Source organism: Nipponia nippon, unplaced genomic scaffold (genome assembly GCF_047370975.1).
Source record: "Nipponia nippon isolate SJK-2023a ecotype South Korea unplaced genomic scaffold, ASM4737097v1 scaffold_18, whole genome shotgun sequence".
NCBI lineage: Eukaryota > Metazoa > Chordata > Aves > Pelecaniformes > Threskiornithidae > Nipponia > Nipponia nippon.
The window spans coordinates 4628875-4643271 of NW_028262334.1; the positions used below are offsets into that span (position 1 = coordinate 4628875).

Genomic DNA, 14397 nt, shown 5'->3' on the forward strand with positions numbered 1-14397 from the left:
GTTTGCAGACTTTGAAACATTTGTAAGCCAAAGTGAGATGCTTGGATGACCACACCGGATTAGGCATGTGGTGCAGCAGACACCAAGGCTTGCAGTTGGGTTTTTTTGTTATACAGAAGAACCAAGATATGTGTTGTTTTTTTTTTTTTTAAATAGCATATTCAGACCTTGAAACCTTCATTTCACTGGAGAGAAGAACTGGTTCTCCATTTTGCAAACGGTAAGTAGAGTGAAAAACAAAACCAGGCACGAGCATGTTGCCGTGTCCTCTTTACCCATCTCCCCCAAATTTACCCGAATCTGACCCACTTCCAACTTAACCACGTTACTTTGTGCTAAGGAAGAAAAGCGCTGAGAAATCAAAGCAAGCCAAGGCAACGCAACACGTGGTGATAAATCACTAGTCATCAGAAGTGACATTACCCTCCGTACATGCAGGTGCCACAGGCACAACCCAGAAGAGCAGATGCAAAAGTAACTTTGGAGGCTGCTTTTTGCCTCCAAATTCTCATGGGTTTGGTCCTGCTGAGCACCAAGCCAAATCCATCCCACTAGAAAAAGAGGGTCCTGTCTGCATCTATGCCCTTATGCATCCAGCACCCCCGAGGTCTTTCTCCTCTCCCCTAACAATTATTTTAGAGAAACAGATTCATCTCTCTGACTCTGCACTGTTCTTATTCTTAGCCTGACACAGGAATAAGCATAAAAATAAAAAAAATTGCATAAATCTACTGTAGCAAGGCTCTTATTTCACTTCCAGGCCAGTTTTTTTCCAAAACCACTAAGCATCAAATGCAGAAGAGAAACTATGAGAGCGCAGCATTTTGTGATGAGACAGAGAGTGAGTGATGGCCTTCAGAACAGATCAGCTCCTGTGGTTAAAGCATCTACAGCTTTTCCAGCCATGCGGCGCTTGCTTGGGTCACACCCAAAAACAGTGCCAGCCTCCCATGGGAGGCTACGAAAGCAATCGGCACTGCAGAGAGCCACGAGGGGAGCAGACAGGAAAAAAGCAGCTCGGAGAAAGTTGCAAGGGGAATGCAGAAAGAGAAACAAAAACAATGAAAGCGGGGAGGAAGAGCAGCAGAAAAGGAAGCGGAGATGCACGGTGGAAATGAGCTCTTTTCACTCCTCCCTTCAGCCTTGGGAGCCACAGACCAAACCCAACCACACAGCTTTATTTTCTACGTTGAAGAAAGCTGACACAACCAGTCACAGCAACGTGTAGCTCCACAGAAGTGAGGGGGGTGGGTTTTTTTGTTGTTTGGGGTTTTTAAGACATCTTTAAAATGCATGACAGTCCAAGGGAAGAAACCAGAAGGCAAAGGTGCCACTTGCATTAGCACAATGAAGCTAAGAGCGGCACAGAGACTGAGCACACTCAGTAGCAATACACAACGTAACATCGCCCGGGTCTCAGAGCCCTCCTCTGCATCACAGCGCTGTGCAGGATACTTGGTACTGCAGTCGGGATGCCCGCGGCTCGGGGGAGGCAGGGAGCCGGTACCTTTCATTGCCTGGCTGGAACTCGGAGAGCAAGGACGGCCTCCGCCGCTGCGGCTGCATGATAGACCCTGGCGGGAGGTGGGAAGCGAAATCCCTGGAATGATGCTGGTACTCCAACAGCGCGACGTCCTGCGGAAGCAAACACAGAAGAGCTCATTAGGCTGGTGGCAGCTTTCAAGCAAGCAGTGAACCCCAGCAACTCAGAAGAAACCATATAGATACTCCTCCTTTGAAGCGCTGGGTGCTGGACCACACAGCTGAGTGCTTCCCAGCCCCAAAAGGGTTCCCAGTAACCCCCAGTCCTGCACTGTGTTGGGATGGTAGCTCGGCCCCCAGTCCAACCTGCCTCCAGCCTTTTACTGGGGCTGCTCGCAGGCTGGCTCCTGATGTGGGACCCCAGTAAGCTCAACCCAGCCACCGAGCACGCACACAGGGGTTTTTGGCATCCAAGCAGTCCTGATGACTTCAAATCCAAGAGGAAGAACAGGTAAGAAGAAAATGAAAAGTCACAGGATACTTTCAGCTTCAATAATCCACACAGCAGTATAAAGAAAGAGAAAAGAAAATGAAAAAAAAAAAAAGGAAATCATAAATATTATGTTGAGAGTGTCCCTTTAAACACAGCTCTCCTGGGCTGAGCTCAAGGGGTTTGAAAGGACAGTTTGCTACTTATTATGTGTACGTCCCTTTTTTGTTCCTTGACCCTTGGAGAGTACAGTACAGTATGTTCCTGATTTTAATTAAATAAGAAGCCCTCCTGCTCTGTGCCACAGACTGATTCCAGCAACAGTATTTTAGCAGCTACATTCAACTGCTATTTTTTATTTGCAGATAGATACTTGACCAGAAGACTAATCATCTAATTAACTAAGACCTTCAGCAATGGCATAGAAAGCCCTGCCACAGAATATCCCTGGTAACACTGACACACATTTATGTCAGAAGAACCAATCCCACCTGAGAGTCTATTTTGAACAGCTCTCAACTGGAACAAAAAGCTCCAACTCCGTCAGAAAGAAAAAAGAAATTTCAGAGTCTAAAAAAAAAAAAAATCAATAAATAATACACCACATGCATGCAGTTGGGGGTGTGGGTGAGGGACTCAGCCCTAACAGCTGCAAGAGAAATTATTTGATCTGCTGCAGTGAGGACTGCCATGCTCCAGTGCTAGGGAAGCTGGAGAGGTGCCCCAGCAAGGCACATGGCGGGCAAAGAAAGGATTTGGGAGCTTAAAAGAGCAACCACCTGCACCTAGAGACCCCCTCTCCCAAGCTGTAAGTGAACAGAGCAGCCCAGCGCTGGATGCCACGCTCTCCTCCAGCCGGAGGAGAGTAGAAGGGAATATCAAAGCCCAACATCTTTGGCCACCAGAGGGTAAAACAAGATGCTTGCATAGTAGCTTTCTGGAAAGCCAGGAAGAACAACAGGAATTGTAAGCACTCAGTGCAGGGGAGCCAAGAAAAGCAGATCCCCTACCCCACATTCAGCCTCTCTCGCACAAAACCTGAAAAGGCCAAATATCAGATGGAGGACGAGAGGGAACAGTGGTGTCTGACGGCCACCACTTCTCCTTGTGCCTAGAAAGGTGCATGAGTTTTTGCAATCAGGTTCATTGCCCTCCAGCACCAGGCAATAGCGTGGTGCTGCTCCTTTTCTGTTCTGACTGATCTTGGGCAACACCAGGAACCAGGGACCTCTGCCAGCCCCAAACTCTTGGTCTCCACCTCCAGCCTGGCCATGTCAGACCTCGGCCTCTAGGGCAAGGGGTGTCTTCAGATAGGTTCTTGCGACATAAGGAGGACATTACTGCGACAGTGTCTACTCATCCTCATGGGGAAGTTGTACTTCTGCTGTAAATCCAGGTGTTAAGGGAAGATGCTACCCTCTGATGCTGCTTTTTCTTCATCCACACAGGAGGCCCTGGGGAGCTGTAGGACAGAATATGCCGTGGGTCCAACCGCAGATGGGACAAACTCAGACATCTGAAGTGAAGGAGCCCCTTAGCTCTTACAGCCCCAGCCAAAGCAGAATCGCTGCCTACAACGAGCTTCCCCACATTCACACTCATCCTGGTTTTAACAAAAAAAAAAAAAAAAAAAACCAACAACAACAAAAAAACAAACACCACACCAAACACAAAACCAAAGAAACCCAAAAAAAGAGCGATGCAGCTCCTGACATTAACCTACAAAACAAACACACCGTGCCTGGGAAGACACACCAAGAGGCCCACAAGCAGGACTGTCACCTTCTGTGGGCGTATAAACAAGAATTACCCGTCTGGGAGGCTCGAAGGCTGTGCCCTTGAGAAAGAAGAAGAAGAAAAAAAAAAAAGGCTCTTGCATGTCCCGAGAACCATCTGTTTTTCCTTTTCCCCCTGCCCACACTCAGCTGAGTTTTGCCTTTTCCTCCTCTAACTCCTGTCAGAAAATTGCTGGTGGAGCTCAGAGCTTGCTGGCGTGGCCCGACGTGCCGGGGAAGCTCGTGACACGGGGCCGTTAGCTCGGGGCCGGGATGGCCGACATGCCTCTCTGGCTTCCCTGCCGAGGGCAAGGCTGGCGAGTGCCAGCTCCTGCTTCTCCAGACATCGCCCAACTCACTCTCTGACCTACTCCACATTGCTCACATCAGCGTTTGGGTTTACCAGAAGAAAACATAACCTAGAAAATTAGTGAGGAGAATTAAAATTGACAAATTTCCATGCCCTGTGATGAACTGTCAAAGGAACTGCGGGAGACCTGGCAGGACACAGGCGGATTAATTGCTCAGAAAGTTACTACGATAAATTGCACTGTGAGCTATGACTGTTTTTCAAAATGCAAATGCCGGAAAGGTTCACAAGCTGCCTTTAGAAGAGGCTTCAACTCTGCTTAGCAGAGTTTTAAAGACATATGCTGGGAGGCACCTTGCTGCCAGCGCTGCTGCACCTTCCATGTGCGGGCAGAGGCGAGGGAGCGACGTCCAGTGGGTGCCACACGAATTTCCCGCTACCGAAGCACACAGCACAAGCGTGATGTAGTCCCCATCCCGACCTAAAATTTCTAGCACAGCCTTGGCACCTGCTCAAGGGCAGGTATAAGACACCTGAAATAAAACAACTAAAAAACTCTGCAGCCCCAAGCTGCACGTTGTTCCTTTTCCTCTGCATTGCTTTGCTGGTGTTTTGGTCAATCTTAAGTTTTTCTCATCCTCTTCCTCTCCTTGCATTTCTTCCTGCCCTCTGCAAATCTCTCCCACCCCCGCCAAATCTGTTGATGTGTCGGAGAACCTTCTCCAGGGCCCTCAATTCTCCCATTGCCTCTGGTCAGGACTTTGTTCCTTTCATACCAACCTTCCTGTTGTTCCCACACAAATGTACGTTGTGGAAGTTTTGCAGAATTTCATAGATTCAGTAAATGTCATGAAATAGAAATTAAGGAAGCAGAAAAACCATGGGTTGTCAGGGGCTCCGGCACATCAGTAGATTTGGGGGGGTGGGAGGAGGGCTTGCAGAGGGCAGGAAGAGATGCAAAGAGAAGATGAGCAAGAAGTAGAATTGAGCACCTTTTCCACTTCTGTTGATAGAAATTAAGCTTCTTTACTCAGGCAAAGGAGGGGGAATATTTCCAAAACAAAACCAAAGCAAAGTAACCAAAACCACTTTTGGAAGTCTCAATGTCAAGACCTTGTTCTCCTGATAAAACAGCAGCTTCCCAAAATATAACCCTGGGTGAAAGGAACTGCGTCCCTTCTAACCATGTAGGCAGAGTATAAACAAACAGGCCAGAGTTCCCTCTCTCTAGACCACACCATCGAGAGCCATAAACGGTTCGAGAACCGGCCCGGTGATGCCGAGGCCGAGCTGCCACGGCCAGGGTTACACCCTCCTGTCCCACACACACCTCTGGCAGCGGCTCTCCGCTGGCCACAAGAGCAGAGCTTTATTCAGGCTAGTCCCTGGGGCATCCATCCGCTCTGACAGAAGTGAATCCACATGATGCCACGGGAGCAGCCTCATAAGCTGTTGGAAAGCTTGTCAGAACTGGGGCAATACAGCCAACACAGAGGTCCCCCAAAACCTCTCAGAGCACTGGTGGGAGGATCCTGTCCTCCAGCACAGACGTTTGTCCCCAGCGTCCCCCCGGCAGCTCTGCAGCACGACCCTGCTACGCACATCCTCGCTCTGGTGCCTCCTGCGACAGCCCACCCACCGATGCCCAGCCAACCCACGCTTCCCCGAGGGCAGCAGTGGGCCCAGGTCAGGAGCAGGCTTGGAAAACTGTGGAAGCCACCCAGCCATGAGAGGAAGATTTGGATCCCTGTCGCTGGGAGCGGCTTGACATCCAAGTGCAGGGAAGAGGCTGGGTCATCTCCATCTTCCAGTCCCAGAAACGCTTTGCTGTCTTTGTCCTTCACAAGCCACCTGGTATTACACCATGCTGGATAGCTGCCCTGGCCCAGACCATCAGCCTTGCACGCAAGAAACAGACCCTTCAAAACCAGCAAGCCACATCTCCAAAGCTCAGGATGAAGCCAGTTAACTAAAATCAGAAAAACAACAAGGAAAATCTACATTATTCAGCTTCAAACTATGCACCTGCGCTAGCTCCTGAGCACATCACCCAAATGAAATCAAATCAGGGAGCAAGCTCTTCAGGGCTGAGGCAGCTCAGCCTCATGGTGCACTGCCCCAGCCCCAAGCGACCCACTGAGATGGGGCTGCACGCTGCCGTAAGCAGAAGGGACACGTAGCAGCGATGTGGGGCTGCGCGGCTGCTGCTTAGGAGGCAGGTGATGGGGGGCACAGACAAACAGCCGCTGGTACCATCACCAGAACTGCAGCTCCTCATAGCAGAAGATTTCAGGTGCCCACAGCATAGCCTGCGCTGCAATTCAGCAGTCAGTTGGAGCCTCAAGTACCCAGGGGCAGACTTCAGCATCCCACGTGAATGCTGCAAACCCCCAGCCTTTACACAGGGGTCTGATTCCCTCTCCCTTACATCAAATGCGTTTCAGTCAAAGCCTGACATGAGTGATGCTGAAGACAGACCTCACGACCGCTGCCTGCTGCGGCGACTGGTAGGGAAGGGTCTCGCGGGGAACGCGACTGAAATGCAGCCACTTTCTGCCTCCAGAATGCCAGAAACCTGCCCTGATGAGAGCTGGCTCCAGCAGGCCCTTCTGGGCAGCCCCTGGCCCCACACCACAAAAAGCGGCTGGCTGGGCTGAGCCAGCACTAGCAGCATCACCAAAGAGGGACAGACACCGAGAGTGCCTACAGCGCCATAAATCACCCTGGCAGAGCAATACAGCACAAGGCCAACATTTAGATAAATAAAATACTAAGGAGCCCAAAGCAGCCTCGTTAAAATATACTTCTTCATGCAGCAGATTGAAGAGGTACTTGGGCCCAGCCAGAGGTGCCGAAAGCGTCCTTCGCTGCCAGCGAGGAAGGCTGGACACGTCCGCGCTGCCCCTGCCTGGGGTGCTGGGAGGGGGAGCGGTGAAGGCACTCCCAGTCTGAGGTCTTTTTGTGTTGTTACTCGATTTGGGAGCACAGAGAGCACCGTCTCCCGCCCCTTCCTTGAAGATCCTCTGACCCTAAATAACCTATCAGGCTCATTTAGATGTGCTAATCGAACTGTCTAAAGCCAGGAGACTGAACGCAATATTACAGAAGAGCCCTCGGCAACACAAAAACAGAGACAGCTCCGCAAAAGGAAAAGAAGAAAAGCTTCCCCCCCACCTTTTTTAAAATTTTTTAAAGCTTTCGGCCTGCTGTCTTACCTACCATAAGGTCTCCAGCAAAATCTTCTGTGCTGTCCCCTGACCTCAGGATAACCCACACACTAAACTAATAATTGCACACAGCCGCGCAGCCTTTCTGCCTCTCTTGCTTTCTGTTTTGAACGCATGCACTTGCTGGTGCGCTTCATTTCTCCTTCCCCTTCCTTGCAGCTGCCTGGGTCCGGGTTGCCTGACCTCCAACGAGGAGGAAGAAAGGGGGGTTTTCAAAGCGATGCTGGAAGCACCCCCAGGCGCTGACCCGCAGCACACAGAGCCAGACAACGCTACGCCGTGGCAGCTCTGACCCTGCCCTCCCAGCTCCAGCGTAGAGCACATCCATATGGACAAGGCATCTACCGATTGCTCCATCCAGGCGGCATTCCCGCAGCTGCAAGAATTAGCCCCAAGGAGAAGACCCTGGAGACACAAGGCCTGCAGAAAGGAAGCCTGGAGCTGGTCTTGCAAGAGAAAGGCGAACTGCTCCTCCTCTCTTCCTCCCACCAGCAGAAAAACAAGTGCAAACGCCCAGTGCTTCTGGCTTCCTTGGAAAACAGCTCTGGAGCAAACCTGTGGAGACCTAGAGCACAGCCAGACGAGCACCTGCAGCACAGCTCGAGCAGCCCAAAGTATGGATCCCTCCTCCACCGCTTACCACGTCTTCAGCAGAGAAAGCAACCAGGAGCTCCCCGCCGAGTTTCGGTGCAAAGACAGCTTCGCTTGAAAACCACCAGCTCTTGTTTTGCAGTGACACTGAGGAGGAGCAGTCCCGGGGTCAGTCACCACATCCGCCAGCTGAGCCAGCTCCCCGGCGGAGGGTGGCACTCGCCAGCAGCTGCCTCTAATCACGGCATCAGGCACAGGCAGCGCCTCACCTGCGGAGCTCCCTGGGCACAGGAGCCCTTGCCCAGCCATGAGCCACTGCCCTGCACTGTCCTCGTCACCTTTTGCAGGCAGGCAAACAGGCCAGGGCACTGCACACGCTCATCCAGGAGCAAATCGCAGCTCCTCGCCACCTCCACCAAGGATTAGGTTGTGGGCTGTTCGTTACAAGCTCGCCCAGCATTGTATTGTGAACAATTTTTATTTCTTAACGATGTACTATTTCTGCTGAAGCACTCCCAAGCGTTTAGCGTAAATGAGGCCAATTAATAATGGCGTGGTCCGAATAGTGAGCAAAACACAATGCCAAAGCATCCCTATTGATTTCACTATTTATAAATTGTCCCTTATCTAAATTCAGAAGAGGATGCCTGGCCCATTCCTGCTGCTCCTGAGCAGCACATGTGCCATTCCAGGAACTCCTCTGAACCGCAGGGGGAATTGATGGGTGAGGGTAGCGAAGCCGGTGCCCCCCCAAACCGTGGCACTGGTGGCACGCAGAGCCAGAGCTGGGCACTTCACAGCTGCTGCCCTGGTACGTCCCACACTCCTCTCGTCCCCCCAAGCAACATCCCACTGGCTCTGCGGGATCTGGGGACCTTGCTCCACCCCATGCCTCACCTTCATCCTGGGTGTCCTGGTTTCCACTGGTATTTCCCAAGAGAAGAGGTGAGAGCGGCTGCAGACAGCACTGCCCGGAGCAGCGCCTGCGCTGGCCCCATGCTCCAACCCTCTCCTCCTCCTGCTTTTCTGCTGGTGTTTTCCCAAATCAGAGAATGCCCTCCTCCTCTGATGCCCAGAGCTATTCCTTATACAAGGAGGACGGCCAGAGGGGGGACACAATTCAGAGTGGCCCAACATGGTGGCCAAGACTTGACCGCACAGCCTCGGACTGCAAAGCCACCCTGTCCCTCAGGGAAGCACACAGCAGGTTGAGATTCCCACGCCCCCAGGAGCACACAGCCAGCACAGAGCAGCGTATCCCGACTTGAAACTTGCAAGGGCCTCGGACCGTCCAGCAATTAATTTGTGCAATGAGCTGCTGCTTGAGCCCCTTGATGCAACCCTGGCTGCAGCAGGAGGCTGGGCTAGCAATTGGTGCCACCCGCGAGCCAGGCAGACCAACTCTCCAGTCCAAGGTGGGGTGGCCAAAGCGGCCCAGCCACCGCTCCAGTGGCTTTGCCAGAGACAGGGGATGCCCCTGACCCCCACTCTGCACACCCTGAACTTTGAAAAAAAGAAGTTGCTTTAAATCTCCTTCTGCCAGCAGCAAGCGTGACCTATTTTAGCAATAAAAGGAAAAGCTCTCTGGTGCCTGGATACCCCTTGGCACTGGCAGCACAGCAGTTGCTCATCAGACCAAGAAACTCACTTTTTAGCCTTTGCCTGGAGAAAGTAATTTTTCCCAAAGCTGATTCAGGTAAGAGGAAGGTTTGGGAGGAACCAGGGTCATAGCAGAGCCGTCACTGCTGGCCCATCACCCTCAGCCTCCCCAGCAAAGAGAAGCCATCCTCTGCTACTGAAAACCTCCGCTGGAGTGCAAAGGAGGTGGTTATTGATCAAAGCAGGTTGTCCACAAGTACACTGCCGTCTGCCCAGCTTCCTCCCCAGAACCCTGGGAGGAGCTCACTGAAGATTTAAGGAAAAAAAAAAAAAAAGGGGGGGCAAAACAAAAAAAACTCACGAACAACAACTCCTCCACAATCAGCTCTCCTGTTGAAGATAAGGTCAGTAATAAAAACCTGGCTGAATACATGCATTTTTATCTTGCCTACGGGGACGCAAGATGTGCTGAAAAGACAAATGCCCTTATTGTTCCGACACAGTCTCATTGCCATCCATCTCTCAGAAGCTGCTGACTTGGCCTTTTGTTTTAGGAGGTGACCACACTGCGCGTGGCCCCTTCTTGGAAGGCATTGATTTCTGCTGCCATCCCTGCACTGGGGCCACGTCTGCTGCCAGCACCATTAGCGTCTGTACCAGCTGCGCAGTAATGCATCCTTCCCGGTGCCCTCTCCCCCACCTCTCCAGCAAACCAGGGCTGTCAGCAGCATTTAGCTGTCCCATCTGAATATGCCATTCATGGAGAAGTCGTCACATCTCGGTGGGGGCAGCTCTCAGCTGTTGTGGCTTCCCAGTCATCTGACCGGTGCCTGGTGCTGGAGCCAGCCGCCAGCCCTCTCCCCAGCAGCCAGAGGTGGCCGCAGAGCAGCAGCACATCCATTACAGTGCTGCTTTTCAGTCTCTCTCCATCACAAGACTTTTGTCCCAGTCGCATCCAGGCGCCTTTCAGCCGGGAATGACCCGCTTGCCCTTCCTCCATTCCCCACGCCTGGTGCTCCGCTTCCTGAAGCCACTTGTGGTCACAAACACCCACACGGGGCGAGCAGCTCTCTTCACACAGCAAACCCAAAACTTCCACCTTAAAAGCACTAGGTCATTTTGCTCATCATCCCATCTCTTCTGCAGCGTAGCCCCCCACCATCTCCCACACAACACCCATAGCCCATCCGCAGGTCCATGTTGGACCCTTTTGCCTTTCCACGTCCCACACGCAGCTCTCTCACTCTTCCTTACACCTCCACAGCAAATCCTTCAGGTCAAAGAACCTGACTTGCTCAGTATTTGGAATAAATGTGGTGACAGTGACAACCAGCAAAAGCCCCCAGTCTTGCAGAAGGTGTCTCCCAGGGCTGGTGAAGCAATGCGGGCAGTCAGGCTATGAGTGCAGGCAAAGGCTTTACGTCTCCAAAAGTGGCTTTAGTGGGTCTCTACCCTTGCCAAACCACATACATAGCAGAAGTTTTTTCTGCCCCTGTGGATTTACAATCTTGAGATCAACCAAAAGTAAAGCATCACGCTCTGCATCAAATCACATCCAAAAAGTAGATTAGGGAGCAACCATAGAAGTTTACAGTAGCTTGAAGAAAAAGAACTGTTTTGGATAAAGGCTGTATCCTAGGGAAAATGAGCTTTAAATACAAACTGCTGTAAGCCAACTCCTTCTTCCTGGCAATGGGAGAGAGACCCCAGGGCAGGGAATTAGGTGTCCTGTTCCTTCACCTCCATGTTCTCCCAGTCCCACAGCAGAAAGCCAATTTCCCCAAATCCACCGCTGAGCTGCTCAGAGCACATGCAATCCTACACTGGCAACCTCAAGGTGCTTCCAGAGAGATCGTGCCGAGTTCTCGTGACAGACCCGATCAGAGTTGGTATTTCCAAGGTATGTTTTTGATTTCCAAGTCATTCCTTAAAACATTAGCTGGAGCCCGGCGGCAGAATTCAGGATGCGAATCTCTGGCACGAACCGCCCCCCGCTCAGCTGCGCAGCTGGTAGCAGGAGGCTTTTCTTTGCGCTCGGAGGTGGTTGGAGAAGGCTCTTCGCAGCCTGGGGGATTGAAGCATTTGGCACCGTAAACTCTTCCGTTCTGCAAGCTCCTGGAGCACCGACACAGACTGGCATTTTGCTTCCAGCAGATAAAAGTGTGAATAACTACGCCAAGGAAAATCAACACAGCAGCAAAGGCGCCTCACATATCTAATGCAAAATACACTAATACACTGCCTCTCTGCAGGCTTACCTGGCCTTGCCTTGCCACGCTGATCATGTCACTGCGGAGAGGAGCTAGCTCCTGCCGTCTCAGGAGCTTGCATCTCGTTACAGCACCTTCCACAGCAGGACGACGCTGGGTTTAACTCGCCCTGCTCAAACTGCTGGGAGGAGGAGTCTGGGCAGGGAAGGCACTCGATTCCCCCCAGGCCACCATTTAGCTAGGACACCAAATCAACACACAAGTTAGCACCAACCTCTTGTCTCTGGTTCAGCAGACAAGGAAGTATTTATCATGAGCCAAGAAAAACGAGTGATCTGCCTTGGATGCTCCTGCACCAGGGCTGTTTTGCAAACGGGGAGTTTAATGAAGGAACTACAGAGCTGCTCCCAGACAGCAGAGGTGGCATGGGAGGGGGCATGAAGGTCTCAAAGCTGGAGCAGAGGGGTTAAGCTCACTTTGCCATCTCAGCTGAGCGATGTGCAGGGACCAAGGCCAAACAGCACACAGGAGGCGTGCCGAGCGCCTCTTGTTTTGCAGGGAGGGGATGGTGCGAGCACCAATTTCATATGCATGGGCACACACCGCAATCCTACCAATCCCCGAACCTGTTTAATATCTCTCGTAGGTAAAGCACTAAAAAGCATCCCAAAAGCAGAAGCTGTTTTGGCACAGAGGCTGCGGCACAAGGACACCTTGTGTGCCCTGACCCCCAGCATCTCCTGCAGCTGGTACCACCCTCCTGGTAGCCCCAGCCCACACCTGAAGCCGCATCACTCCCGTGGCACTGAAATGTCAGGGCCCTAACAGGAGAAGGATGACTGGTAAGGAGGGCACAGCAAGAAACTGGATCCACAGGGGAGGAAGAGAGGGGAACCCTTCTGTCCCCAGGGAATATTGATCACGAAGGTGCTTTAAAAGGAAAGGGGGACCTGCGCTACCCAGGGAAATTGATCTGTTTACAGAAAATACCTGCAGGTTGCCTGAAAATGAATATCCTTCATGCAAAAGTTTCCTTTGAGAGAACACGAACTTCGGACACATTAGAAGGTTAAGAGCGTAAGTAATGTGGGTTTTCACCTTTAGCTAAAGGTCACAGAGCATTCAAACAATTCCTCTGTTCCCAGGCTAAACATGACAGAAGTCAGCAAAGCACCCCAACATTACAGCTAATTAATATGGAAAACAAAAACGTTTCCCCAGCAGTTTGGCCAAGAACCACACAGCGCTCTTAAGAAGAGAGTGCCGATTACTGGCGATTTCAGTTTTACCTAAAGAAAGTCAAACAAACCAGAACCTTTTCCCCAAGCTTCTTTCTTCCCTTCGAAAGCATGCACACTTGTCAGTTTTTTTACATGTAATTTTTTAGTAAGATGGAAATAAATCTAGGGTCATTATAAAATAGCACACCATTTTCACCTCCAGCCTCCCCGAGAGCTGCTGGGACCAGATGCCTCTCAGGGAGGAGGAGGAAGAGGAGGAGGAGGACACCCCAATACAGATGGGGACCAACCTACCCAGCAGAAAGCCTATTCGCTGCATCACCCATCAGAGCTCAGTCTGGATCAGACCCACGGGTTCACAGCCCTGCCCAAAGCTGGCGCCTAAGAGTGAAACCAGCCAACAAACACCCTCACTCAACCGGTACTGGATCTTCTCCACCAGCTCCAAACTCAGCGGTAACTCCTGGAACATGCTGCTGGGACGTAGTGCCCATAAGTACAAAGCATATTTCTGTTTGCTCACTTGAAATGCATCTTTTTCCCCATTTTGCTGGATACTCCCTTGGGTTTTATGCAATGGAAGAAGAAAAACGCCCAAGCCTGCTTCCACTGCCTTCTGCCCCTTCACAACATCCCCTCTCACTTGCCTCATCTGTGAAATCAAACAGCTGCAATCCTTTAAATCACTTTTCATAAAGTGTCTCCAAGCCTAAAATAATGTCACGGCTCATTTCTGAGCTCAGGATTCCTGCCGCGCCACATTTCCCTGGGTGCGACCGTCACAGTCGGACTGTGATTATTTATTTATATTATAATAGCATTTGCAGCCCTGCTGTGCTCAGCCCTCCACACGCACCCAGGAGGTGACCTAGGGCGTTTCCACCGCCAGGATAAGGATCCCTGGGCTGACGAATTCCCAGTTCTCGGGAAGGGATGTCATGGAATGCAGCAAACCAGAACCAAAATCTAATTAGATGCAAGACATGCTAGTGTCGGGTTGGTTTTGGCCTCTCTTGCTTTCTTCCAAACAAGCTCTCGCTGTGCAAACACACCCCATGACAAAACTGACCCGGCCAAGACATGCAAGCAAATACCGCTGACTTTTAATATTAAACAGCACAGCAACTTCAAAGCAACTGGGCTCTCCTCTCCCAAGCAATCCCACCAGAGATCAGCTCCAGCCCCAGAGCCATGGCCAGGTTCCAGCTCACGGCACCGCCGAGCAGGAGACACGTGTTTGCAAACAGCTGAGAGTGGCAGGGCAGATCATGCAGGGACACGCTTGAAGCGGCGCTCTGCCTACCCTCCCGAGGAGAGGCAAGGTGCATTTGGTTTGCGTGGGGCTGGCACACTTCTGCCAAGAGAAGCCTTTCGGCTTTCCATCCAAAAAAAAAAAAAAAAAAAAAATCTAAGCTCAGACCTCTCCCGCATCCATACACCCAAAAGGTATCGCATAACTTCGGAAGATTACA

General features: G+C 51.4%; 1 protein-coding gene across 17 annotated transcripts in view; it reads right to left on the minus strand.

Annotated features, from left to right (window-relative positions):
- Nucleotides 1-14397, minus strand: part of NCOR2 (nuclear receptor corepressor 2) — a 256466-nt gene that overhangs the window by 164298 nt on the left and 77771 nt on the right. For 16 of the 17 annotated variants that reach the window (XM_087754366.1, XM_087754364.1, XM_087754355.1 and 13 more), the window contains exon 3: nt 1508-1635. In XM_087754366.1, the coding sequence (XP_087610492.1) occupies nt 1508-1635 (128 nt within the window). Of the gene's footprint in view, nt 1-1507; nt 1636-1935; nt 2044-14397 lie in introns of those variants that run through there. The other variant, XM_087754360.1, reaches the window with a different exon arrangement.